The 13,362-nt window shown below is 46.7% G+C and overlaps 1 protein-coding gene across 3 annotated transcripts in view; it reads right to left on the reverse strand.

Annotated features, from left to right (window-relative positions):
- Positions 1-13,362, reverse strand: part of RBM20 (RNA binding motif protein 20) — a 184,667-nt gene that overhangs the window by 48,214 nt on the left and 123,091 nt on the right. For 2 of the 3 annotated variants that reach the window (XM_032880295.1, XM_032880311.1), the window contains exon 2: positions 442-1,528. In XM_032880295.1, the coding sequence (XP_032736186.1) occupies positions 442-1,528 (1,087 nt within the window). The remainder of the gene's footprint in view (positions 1-441; positions 1,529-13,362) is intronic. The other variant, XM_032880303.1, reaches the window with a different exon arrangement.

Raw genomic sequence — 13,362 nt, forward strand, 5'->3', positions numbered from 1 at the left:
TGTCCCTCGGTCTCACCTGAGACGTGCTCTCTGGCCCTCATCCAAAATTCTGCCAGCGTTTTCCTTCCCTTCCACACTCAGTACGACGTACTCTGAGCATACCCCAGAGGAAGAGCCCTCCTCAAGGAGGCAGGAGACCAGTTCCTGAGTCCCTTCTCTGTCACGCGGGTGCGGTCACCCCCACTAGGCTGCAGCTTTCTCATTGATAAACTTGGGTAGGAATCTCTTACTTGCCTTAAAGCAAGGGAGTGGTCCCAATACATTTCTGAAACAAATGTGGGTTCTAATATCTCTAATTTTGATCAAGAGTACTGATGGCAAAATCCTGCCACCGAGTCCCCAGGCGGAACCGTTCCTAGCTTTTGAGTGGCTAGCGTTGGTTGTGGGGGTGAGCACCCCCAGGCTCCAGCTGTGGCTCCTGGGCTGTCTCGGAGGACTCACCTTCAAATCAAAGACCTTCTTGTCGCAGATGCTACAGACGTGGGGCAGGTGCAGGGGGGCCACACCGTGAAAGTCATTCAGCTCGTGAGCCTGCAGGGGCCGCACGGACAGCAGGGCCGGCTCCTCCTTGGCCCGCCGCCGGACACCACTGAAACCCTGTTTGCTGTTGTTCAGCCGCCCCCCAAAGGAAGGAGGGGTCCTGTCTGGGGTGGGCTCCTCAGGGTCATACAGCTCAAAGGGCTGGCTGGGGGGTGGAGGCCACAGGTTAGGGCCTGATGTCAGATCGGGCTTGCTCTGGCCAGAGAATCCGTGAGGGCTCTCCCACTGGCTGTTTGGACCCTGAAGCAGGGGACCTACCTCGCCTTTCATACCCCCGGCCTGCTCAGCCGTAAATCCACCTGCCACATGCGACCCTTGGGAGCTGGGTCCATAAAAGTCCTTGGGAAAGGCAGCTTGGCCGTCTTGCCCTGAGTGGCTGTAGTGGCCTTCGTAGGTCACGCTGCCTGTGGTAGAGGCCGTGGCCGGCAGGAAGCTGGGCTGACTGTCTGTTTCCGAGCCATACGCCTGGCTGGAGCTGGCCTTGCCATACTCGTAGAATCCTGCCACAGCAGGAGCAGGCCCTGTCTTGCCAATGCCCAAGATGACCGCTGGCTGGGCGGGGGTCTGAGGCATGACCCCACCAAAAGGATGCATCACCACGGTGTTGGGGGGTTGGCTGGGAAGGTTCACGGAGGGCCCCGGGCCTCGTGTCTGGCCGGGGGGCGAGAAGGCAATTGCATTAGAGGGAAACCGGGCACTGGGCACAGTCGCAGCATGTTGGGGCACCCCAGTGTGGCTGTGGGGGGCGCTGATCACAGACGGATGCCTCAGCTGGTTGAAGAGAGGCTGGGACATGGCCACTTTGGAGAGGACTTGGTTCAGGACTGTGGCAGCCGCGGTGTTGTTGGTGACAGCTGTCTGTGCCAGCTTCAGCCGGTGGAGGGTGAGCTGGGCTTGCAGCTGAGCCAGCTGGAGGCCGGCAGGTGAAGGAAGCAGAGGGCTCGGGTTACCCACCGAGAACGGGTTCTTGTCCAGGAGCTTGGCGGCACTGCAGAAACACAGAAGGCTAGATGCAACAGCCAGCTTTCACCAGGGGGCAAAGGGCTTTTTCTTCACTTACGCGTGGTCACCCACATCCTCTAAAACCCACCCACACTGACCCCCACATACAAGCGAGTCTACAGAAAACCTGTACTCACACATATACCAGTTTGTTTAAAACTCCAATAGAGGGGACGCCTGGGTGGCTCACTGGGTTAAAGACTCTAGCTTTGGCTCAGGTCATGATCCCAGGGTCCTGGGATCGAGCCCCTCATCGGGCTCTCTGCTTGGCAGGGAGCGTGTTTCCCTCTCTCTCTCTGCCTGCCTCTCTGCCTACTTGTGATCTCTGTCTGTCAAATAAATAAATAAATCTTAAAAAAAATCTCCAATAGAAAAATTATTTTATGACAGAACGGTCAATCTCACTGGCAATCAGAGATACAATATAAAACCATTAGAAAAAACATCTTCTCTAGCAAAATAGCACAAAACAAAACAAAACAAAAAACCCCAAAACCCTTTTTCTTAGTAACATCATTCAGTATTGATAAGACAAAGTGGAGTGGACACATTGTTAGTGTTAGTCTAAACTCATGCAACTTTGTTAAAAGAGAGTCTGATAATACGCACTCATTACAGCTACACTCTCCGACCTAGTAATTCAATTCTGTAAATCTGTCCTAAGAAAATGAGCTAAAATGCAGACAAAACTTGATGCCGAAAGAGGTTTAATAATACTACATCATTTAAGAGTCCAAAGTTGAAAATTACCAATTTCCGATAACAGGGGTTAGGAGGGGGTTTAAACAAAGTAAATTATGATATATCTACATAATAAAATGTCAAGGAATCATTTACTATTGATGCAAATTTCTACTTTATTATATAATATTTAAAACATTCAAAAAAATGTACCCAACACCAAGGTTAAAACAGGAAACATTCCAACATACTAAAATGCCCCTGGTCTCTGCTCTCCCCATCCACACCCCACCCTACCATTGCCGACAGTAACTACTATCTTGGATTTGGCAAGGTCATTGTTTACAACAACAACAAATTAGTGACAAGAACAAATCCATAGAAAAAAAAAAAAAAAAAAAAAAAAAAAAAAAAAAAAAGAGCAGGCTTCAAATTCACATGTAGAGTAAATTATGTGTATATTTGTGCCAAACACATTTTCATCCCGATCCTCATTGCACATCCAAAAGCAACAGGAATCAAGCTCCCTTCAATCCACTCTCAAATCCAAGTAGCATAAGAAATAACCAAAAAAATCCCAAGTGAAGTCTGAACCTGAAGTCGTGGGCAGTGGTGGGCTCTCACGGAAGCTTACTGTGGCTGTGTTCCATCTGACGTGTGCCTTTCATATCTGACCTCTGTTGGTTGGTTATGGTGTTTTCTCTACCAAAAACCAGGATGTACGATCCCAGAAAGTCTGGACATGTGGCTACTATTGTCAGGGCTGTTTGATAAGACCGTAGTTTCTGGGTCTTCAACTCCCCTTCTGGGTAGTGGGTGTACTGGGGAAATGTGTTTGGGATGTCGATGAACTGGAATTCCTAGGACACAGTAACATTAACAGGAAGAACAAGACTGAGCATTTGAAGCTGGGGTTACCATGGACAACCCAGGCTCCACCTTCAGCATGCCTACGGGAGTCTGGGGCAGAGACTGCAAGGCTGGGACCCTTCCAACAAGGTGTCCACTGTCATAGGCTCTGGACAGAGTAAGTCTGATGAAACAAGGAAGAGAGAGACTGGGGGTGGGCCCAATGAGGAAAAAAGGGAAGACATGGAAAGTATGGGCATGTCACAGCTCTCCCACTTTGGAGATGCTTTAGGAAAGAGAGCTTCTGCTTAGGATGGCATTTTGCATTGGTCTGAGAGAACAGTGGGTGGCAGGGAGAAGGTGTGGCGTACCTGGTGGAGAGGAGGGTAAGTAGGAGAGAACCTAACATTTACTATGTGGCGATGCTCCTGTGTGACCAGTGCTCAGCCTATGTCATCTCCTTTGATCTCTCCATCAGTCCTACTGGGGAGAAAATGTTCACCTCATCTCGCAAGGCAAGAATCAAAAGCACAGAAAGATGAGGTGACCTTCTTATGAACACTCACTGTTGCAGAATATAGGCATGGGATTCGAACCCCAGCCGGGCTTTGAAAAGAAGAGAAGGAACACCGGTGGTTGGGTATGTGGCTTCTCAGACCTCCCTGAGTACATCTTCTCTTCATGGGCTGCTGCGATGCTTTGTTTCAAGTGAGTTCTCAGAACATCGGGCACACCAACATTCAACCATCAGTGCAAAACACATTTCAAAGCCAGATAAAAACGACTTTGGATAATTCTTTCCCATTCTGTGAGAAATCAAGACTTTTCCACAAGTCACCGAAAAGACATTGCCTTCACCCAGCCAGCAGCCCTTCTGTGCTCCCAGGACAGAACAGTTTGGCTGTGTTTTAAGATGCTGGGAGGCTGGGGGAGTCACAGTTACAGGTGGTTACAGACCTTTCCTCCTCTGGGTGGTTGTGCTGGTTACAGCCCAGTCTTGGTGCCCCAGTGTGTCCCAAGCACAATCATGGCAGCAGCAGAGCTAGGGAGGCACTAATTGTCTATGTAGGCGAGAGTATGAAGGGAAAGGAGGATGATCAAGAGTCTGATGATAGATTTCTACTTGTGTAGTATTAAGTAGCTGAGATTTAGAAAAGCAATCAAGCTTAACTCAAAACCCTGCCCACACAGGGCCAACCCTTCCTACCAGGTTTGTCCACAACACAGCCTGTCCCCGCTAACAAGGCGATAATGAGGTGCCAACTTCGTTTCCATGACCTGGGTAAGGCAAGATTGGTTTTGTTTTCCCCAGAGAAGTCAGCTGTATTTTCTAAAACTGTGTTCTGGGCTGGAAGGAGCTCTTACGAGAGATTCCCCTTCACCTCTGAAAGGACACGCGAGGAAGAGCTGTCTTTCCAACTAGGAAAGCCAACCTCACTGGGTGTTTGTAGGTCAGCCACAAGAAACAAGCGCTCTTCCGAGCGTGGCGCAAGTTATAGAAGTTCACCGGTTCAGATGCAGTGTGTGAAGTAATGAAATAAGGCTCACTAGATTTTCTTCCCAACTTCTGCTTTGCCTCACAAATTCATATCGTTTCCGGCTTTCACCAACTTCACCGGCCTTCACCAGAACCTCATGATTCTGCATGGATCATGAGAGTTAGGTGCCTCTTTCGAAACAAAGCTCCTTAAAAAGGAGAACACATTATCCTATTTAAAAGAAAGAAAGAGAAGGAAGGAAGGAAGGAAAGAAGGAAGGAAGGAAGGAAGGAAGGAAGGAAGGAAGGAAGGAAGGAAGGAAGGAAGGAAGGAAGGAGAAAGAGAGAGAGAGAGAAGGAGGGAGGGAAGGGAAGAGGGAGGGACGGAATGGATGGGATAAGGAGGGAGGGAGGAAGCAAGCCCTAAAATCCTTAGCCTACAAGAGTTAAAGACCTAAAAGTCAGGTGCATATAGCAATCATATTTCTAAGCCCCAAACTATGAGATCACTAGGGGTTAGAACTAATGTTGCCTTCTTGTATTCCTGCCACCTCCGTTTGTCACTGTTACCTCACTTAGCACATCCTGCTTTGTGTTAAAAATAATTGCTTATGTACCTTTCTCCCTCTACCAGACATAAGCTCCACAAGGGAACAGGGCGTGGCGTGGGGATTCTCCCATCATCCTGGCATGCTGTCCTGTACCTGGCAGTCACTCAGTAACCTCGGTGAAGGGAATGAAGAAGGAAGATGGTGGACCTGGCTCATCAGAACCTGGAGGCTTTAGGCTGTGGACTGCTCATGTGAGAGTAGACATCTCTGTGGATAAAAACCCTCGAACAGTTCAAAAAGGAGAATCTAAATATACCCAGGAAGCAAATGGATTTTGCTGTTGTTTACGGCTCAAACCCCAATTAGGTACAGAGTCACTTGTCTCAAAGAGTACCTACCATTCCACATTCCAAAGCAGGAGTTCCAATACATCCTTCTCCGTGTCCAAGTCTAGGTTTTGAAATTGAATGAATAATCCCCATGGTAGGCTGAATAATGACCACCTCCCAAGAAAATCCAGTCCTCATCCCCCGAACCTGTAAATGTAACCGTACATGGTAAAGGGGACTTTGCAGATGTGATTAAATTAAGGATCATGAGATGGAGAAATTATCCTGGATTATCTGGGTGGGCCCAATGTCATCACAAGCATCCTTAAAAATGGAGGCAGAAGGATCAGAGTCAGAGAGAAAAGATATGGAGACTGAAGCAGAAGTCGGAGATGAAAACAGATGCAATCAATGCTGGGGCTCTGAGAGGAAGGGGCCATGAGCCAAGGAAATGCAGGCACTCTCCAGAAACTGGAAAAGTCAAGGAAATGAATTTCCCCTAAAGTCTCGAGAAGGAACCAGCCCTGCTGACACCCTGACTTTGCCTCAGTGAGACTGATTTTGGATTTCCGACTTCCAGCACTATAAAATAAGAAAGTTGCATTTTCGTGAGCCCCTCAATTTCTGGTACTAGGTTCCAGAAGCAATAGGAAACTAATATAATCCAGCAAGAAAATCAGATGCAAGGGAGGCTTTGTCTCAGAGAGGCAGTGTGGGGGTATTGGCTGGATCTTATTGGTATAGACTCAGCCCCCCGGGGGCCCAGGAAACACAGACCTTCTGACTGGTTGTCCCAACATTCTCTGGGAATCTTGCCAGAAGCCAGCAAAACCCAGACGTTTCTTCCTTTTCAAAGTCAGCTTTCTTTAACCCAGATGGATGAGTGGCAACCTGGGAAATCTTTGAACTGCAGGGGTCAATTAGAGATCAAATCATCCTCTCGCACCCACGCCCACCCCCCCAACAAGGAGAGAAAGTGACTTGCCCAGAGCCACACAGCTGGGGAGCAGCAAATCCTTAGTGAGAGCCCAGATCATCCAAACCAGCTTCTCATGCCTGACAGAATAGCATTGCCTCCAAAAGCCCTAGCTAAGTCCCAGAACTATCTATTTCATCACCACATTATCATCTCCACCCGTATTTCTCTCTCTGCTCTGCTCCAGAGATCCTGACTACTTTTGATATACAAGGCTTTCACCGAGCACCAGGGCGATGCAACATGCAGTCCCCCTTCTGGAATTCCCACAACTCTGCAGGTGGTAGCAGGGAGACCCCCTTGTCTGGGGAGGGGGTAGAGGCAAAGTTCTCTGCACCTGCTGCATTTCTTCTCCTTAAACTGTGCAGTGGCACTGTTTGCAGCCAAGGAGGGGAAGCGTGAACCGGGGAGGAGGGCGTGCCGTGTAGCGAGTTTTGCTGCCTGGGTATCTGGCAGGGAGTGGGAACAGCTTATCACTCAGCACAGCCACTGTGACTCACCCAGGCCTCTGCAAGGCTAACTGCCCCCGCCCCCCACTGCCCCCGGCGCCAGGGTTGCCTTTCTGAGCCATTATTTGTCACAAAGAATTCTCCATGCATAATTATATTAAAAACTCTGGTTCCCTGCTCACTTAGACAGCATTTTTTTAATTAAAGCAGCATTTCTCTCAAGAGTTCTCAAAATCAAATATAACATAAAGGAGAACCGGTTGCCTTTAGAATGCCACGATATTCATGAGATCCAGATGAAAACTGCTTCTAATGGTTTAATTCTGTAGTGTTGAAAGGATGCGCAACATATTGTATTCACCGGAGAACGAAACAGCTGTCTTGGCTTGAAAACACTCATTATTTGTCCCAGAGCTCATTACTTGTCCCAGAGCTCTTTCATATTTTATTCTGAGTCCCAAGCAGGCTGCAATGATGGATTAGTATTTGGGCACAAGGAGGGAGGCAGTGTCTTTCCTTGGTTTGAGTCGGGCACGGTGCTGGAAACTCAGCAAGATTTTCGTGATGTACCCAATCTGGTTCTGAAAGAGGGCAGGGCACCCAATACACAGGCAGGAGCTGTGGGGCCTCTGCTCAGAAACAGAATGGGCATTCATGTGTTTGTTCATTTGGCCCACGTGGACTGAGCATCTCTTAGGCACCAAGAAAAGTTGCTAGGTGGTGGGAACACAGAGAGAAGCAAAGAGAAATCTTCCGGAGAGCACAGGGGAGTCAAATGGACCCAGAGGGTGATGCGTGTGCTGACACCAGCAAGCACAGAGATAGTAAGGCACAGGGTGGGGGTAGGGGGTGTTCAAGCCTCAGACATTTTAGAGAAATGCAACCAATGAAAGAAAAGGCCGTCTAAAGGGCTGTCCCTGAACTTGGAACAAAGACAAACATTCTGGACTTACTAAACCACCTATAAAGCAAAGAGGCATCAGCTATCGGTGAAAGGCGATTGTAGGGTAAACTGTGGTCAGAGACCCAGGCTTCCACCTACCTGCCTCTTACTGGTTGTATGATGGGGAAACGTCACTTAATTTTTCCAACACTCAGAATTTTCTCATCTATCAAATGGGATAGTAACCTCATCCAATGTGAAATGTGACACAAGCCCAGCCAACCAGAGCCTGCTGGCCACAGTGACTGGGATGGACACTCTGTTGGAGCAACTGGGAGAGAGACAGTCTTTGGTCCTCCCATGCGTGGGTTGCTAAGCTGGTTGAATTTAAGCCAGTGGTTAAGGAGAGGCTGCTTGAGAACAAAGCTAACCCAAAGGCACTGCCCAAAGACAGCAGCATAGGCAGCTTCAGAATGACCTCCTGGGGGGGACTTGAACCAGCATCCCCTGCCTCCGCTTGGACATTTCTGTACATGAATCAATGCACTTCCTTTATTTGCTTCATGAAAATAATAATTTTGTAAGAAAGCCGACCTACCTGAACCATCTGCTTCTAATTCAGGTGGTTCCCCGCCACAGCCCCACATTGACTCGAGAGTTCCCTGTTACCCTCCAGTCTCCTCTACATGGTGCCCTGACCGGAAGGCCCCAGCAGCAGTGGAAACTCAGGCAGTCACTTTGCTGTGACTCTCTGCTGACCAGAGATACCTGCTTCTTGGAGGTTTGGGACACAGAATGCTCCCCCACTCTTTCTGAAATAAGAGCCCCATATCCTGGTCTCTAGGCCAGGTGTGAATGGGGTGCAGAAGAAAAGTCCCCCACAAGGGTATGGGCTGCCTGACAACCTTTTTCCAGGTATGGAGATCCTGCTCTGGCCCTACAGGGGCTCCTGTGAGCAGGGGATGTAATGCCTTGTAGCCCTCACCAGGGGACAATTTCTAACTAACACCATTCGTTTCTCAGCACCGAACAGGCCAGTTTGGGTATACTAAGAACTGGCTTTAAAAAAGGCATTAGTTATCCCCCTGGAAGAAAAGGATCCTCATTAAAAACATAATGGTTCTTAGCCTTCCTTCTCGTGTACACAGCCAGCGACAGTTGGGCTGCAGGCTGCCCTGTATGAACTGGGGGTAGGAAAATCAGGCATCGTGGGTTCTTGACCTAACTTGAGGCTCGTCGTCTGTGTCACAGTGGATGACAGACTCTACCTCTCTGAGCCTCGGTGTCCTCGTCTATAAAAAGAGGTCACAATCTTGTCTTGGTTACATTATGAGGACTGACGTGGGGTTAAGGAAAGCGTTGTTGGATCCCTCTGCAAACCGGGCAGTGCTGCACCCAGGGCTGGGCGTGGCACAGTCTGGAACATTATTAGAAAGAGAACATTTCCTGTGAGTACAACACACCCTCCATTTCTGAAAACATTCCTCCACAGAGGAAGTGGTATTCGTGACTCAAGTCCGTGGAGGTAAGCTCATTGCCACTTGGATTTGGGGTAGGACGAGTTAAAATCAGTTCAGCTACATTTATGGAGTACCAGCCATATCAATGTGATTGTGCTCTGCACCCCAGATGGGGGCGGGGATGGGAAGCAGCACGGCCCAGAGGCTAAGGGCACAGGTTTCCAAGTTGGCATCAAGATGGGTGTGAATTCCAGTTTGCTACTTGTAGGTTGGAGATGGTGGCATATACTTATCCTCTCTCAGCCTCAGGGTCCTTGTCCTTAAAGCAGGGGCAGCTGTATCTAAGCTATAGGCTTTTCTTGAGGGTTAAATGACAGGGTATACGTAAATTGTTCTGCATGGTTCCTAGCACACATTAAGCATTCACCGAGCAATGTCGCAGTGACCATTTCTACTACTAGTCTTTTTCCCATCGCCATACCATGACCATTACTATCAACCTTACCATAACCATTAGCAACCACCATTACTATAGCCATTACATTACTATTATCATCATGATTACTGCAACCATTACTATTACCGTCACCATTACTAACACCATTACTATTACCATCACCATCACTGTCGCCATTACTGTCACCATCACCATTACTATCACCATTACCTTCACTATCACCACGACTGTTCTCATCAGTATTACTATTGCCAATACCATCACCATTAGTATGACCATCACCATCACCATCATCATTATCATCAGTGCAGGTGGCAGGTGGGCTCTGCCTAGGCAGAGAGACAAATCTTCCTTAGAGACAGATAGGGATGGAAGAGGGAAACGCAAAGAGATGTTCAAATGGATGGAAGGGGAGTAAGAATAAGGGTGGACGCTTGCGGATTGGGACTTGGTGGAATGGAGAGAGTTACAGCAGCTGCTTGGTGACCTGGTAAATAGTCAGCAACAGACTTAAAGGGCTGTGGGTTAACAACAAGGATGCAGCTGAATGAAGTTCAGCAGTACAAATGTGTGTGGACACACAGCAAGGTTCTCCCTGGTAATGCTCAGCCACCCAGAAGCAGGAGCCAAGAACTATAGCCCAGAGCACTGGAGTGCCTAAGTCAATCAGAATGGCCACATTTGCAGTTAAGCACAGTATCTTTCAAAATAATCTCCCAGGAATTTAAATTCACTTCCAGTTCAACTCAATTCCCTTTCCTGGTCAAGCAATGAAGGTGTCATTTCTTCTTACATGCTGAGATATAAAATATAATCCAGGCAAGAGAGCTCATGACCGGGGAAGAGAATGTTTTTCAGGTTTGGTCACACCTTCATCACGTGGTCAAATCAGATAAAGTGCAATGGCTGGGGTCAGGTCATTGCTGAGTCCTGCCTTTCCCTTGTCTCCTGGGAGCTGAACTTCGAATCATGAATTTGTAACTCTACCATAATGCTCTTAGAAGCTAGGTCAGGATGTGAGCCACAGAAACAGTCCCTGAAGACCAGGTTACAAAGATGAAAATGATGATACCACAGTAATATCAGGGCTAAGGTTCAAACTCTAGCTCATTATCACAAATGTTAAGAGCAAGAAGAGGGCTTAGAGATCACTTAAGTTTAACCCACTCATTCTACAGAGGGAAAAAAAGTGGAACTTCGTGAAGTTGGTGTAATATGTGAATCACCCCAAGTCACACAGCTAGCTAGAGGAGAGCAGGGACTGGAGTCCACATCGCCTCATCATTCAGGGCTAACGAAGCTCTTTTGGTGGCACACATCCCCGTCAACATTCCTGCCAAGTCTTCTCCTTCGTAAGAAGAGGGAGGTCACACTTTTGTTTTTGATAGTGCTATCTGCTTAGCAACGGTAGGGCTACTGGATTATCACTAGTGAGGACTCCGTGTTTAATTTCAAGATGACTGGGTCAATGCTGGCATTAACCCATGTGTGGGCTCTAGCTATGACATTACCACGGGATGATTCACATCACCAAGACGCCTATTGCAAGCGTTCATAACAAAAATGATGATCTTACCATCTCTCTTTTGTTGTGTGTTTTTTAGTTGAAGTATTTTCTTTAGTTTAGTTTTTTTTTTTCATTTTTAAGTTAACATATGATGTATTATTTGTTTCAGGGGTACAGGTCTGTGATTCACCAGTCTTACACAATTCACAGCTCTCCCCATAGCACATACCCAATGTCCATCCACACCGCCCACCCCTGCCCCACCAGCAACCCTCAGTTGCTTGAGCTTTTCTTGAGATTAAGAGTCACTTACGGTTTGCCTCCCTCTCTGGTTTCATCTTGTTTCATTTTCCCTCTCTTCCTCTATGATCTTCTGTCTTCTCAAATTCTTCAAATCAGTGAGATCATATGGTAATTGTCTTTCTCAAATTGACTTATTTTGCTTAACATAATAGCCTCTGGTTCCATCCACGTTGTTGCAAATGGCAAAAGATTTTGGGTTTGTTGATAGCTGCATAATATTCCAGTGTGTGTGTGTGTGTGTGTGTGTGTGTGTGTGCCTGCCACCTCTTCTTTACCAATTCATCTGTTGATGGACATCTAGGCTCTTTCCGTAGTTTGGTTAGGAAGACACAAAGAAATGGAAAAATGTTCCATGCTTATGGATTGGAAGAACAAATATTGGGAAAATGTCTATGCTACCTAGAGCAATCTACACATTTAGAGCAATCCCTATCAAAATACCATCAACTTTTCTCAAAGAAATGGAACAAACACTTCTAAAATTTATATGGAACCAGAAAAGACCCCGAATAGCCAGAGGAATGTTGAAAAAGAAAACCAAAGCTGGTGGCATCACAATTCCAGACTTCAAGCTCTATTACAAAGCTGCAGTCATCAAGACAGTATGGTACTGGCACAAAAACAGACACACAGATCAGTAGAACAGAATAGAGGGCCCAGAAATAGACCCTCAACTCTATGGTCACCTAACCTTACAAAGCAGGAAAGCATGTCCAATGGAAAAAAGACAGTTTCTTCAACAAATGGTGTTGGGAAAATTGGACAGACACATGCAGAAGAATGAAACTGGACCACTTCCTTACGCCATAGACAAAAACAGACTCCAAACGGATGAAGGACCTCAGTATGAGAAAGGAATCCATCAAAATCCTTGAGGAGAACACAGGCAGCAACCTCTTCAACCTCAGCCACAGCAACTTCTTCCTAGAAACATTGACAAAGGCAAGGGAAGCAAGGGCAAAAATGAACTATTGGGATTTCATCAAGATCAAAAGCTTTTGCACAACAAAGGAAACAGTCAACAAAACCAGAAGACAACCAACAGAATGGGAGAAGATATTGGAAAGTGACATATCAAACAAAGGGCTAGTAACAAGAATCTATAAAGAACTTATCAAACTCAACACCCAGAGAACAAATAATCCAATCAAGAAATGGGCAGAAGGAACAGAATATTTCTGCAAAGAAAACATCCAAATGGCCAACAGACACATGAAAAAGTGCTCAACATCACTCGGCATCAGGGAAATACAAATCAAAACCACAGTGAGATAGCACCTCACACCAGTCAGAATGGCTAAAATTATCAAGTAAGGAAACGACAGGTGTTGACGAGGATGCAGAGAAAGGGAAACCCTCCTACACTGTTGGTGGGAATGCAAGTTGGTGCAGCCACTCTGGAAAACAGTATGGAGATTCCTCAAGAAGTTGAAAATAGAGCTATTCTACCATCCAGCAATTGCACTACTGGGTATTTACCCCAAAGTTTATAGCAGTTGAAGGACTAATCAGTGTTTACACTTCATTAGCTATCTGATTTCCAGGATAATCAAATGGGAAGTTAAGTCAGATATGCTCATTTCCAGTTTAGTTAAAAAGACTGAGACCAAGAAAGGTCTAGTAAATCACTTGAAGGCATTCAGCCAATAAGGGACTTGAGTGAAGTTCCTTTTACTCTAAGGCCAGGATTCTATCCTCCGTTTACATATTCACTAAACAGAACTTCTCAAACCACATTCCTAGCTCTCTTTCTTTGGGTATGATTTGTTTTGCAGGGGCTTTGTTTTGTTTCTTTAAAGATACTAAAATACAAAGCATTTTGTTTATTTTGTGGTTTTTCTCCCAATTTGTCACAGTATTTCATTTTTTTCCCCAGCTCTATTGATATATTCTTTTTT

The sequence above is a fragment of the Lontra canadensis genome, unplaced genomic scaffold (genome assembly GCF_010015895.1).
Source record: "Lontra canadensis isolate GAN:19392208 unplaced genomic scaffold, GSC_riverotter_1.0 scaffold3, whole genome shotgun sequence".
Classification (NCBI taxonomy): domain Eukaryota; kingdom Metazoa; phylum Chordata; class Mammalia; order Carnivora; family Mustelidae; genus Lontra; species Lontra canadensis.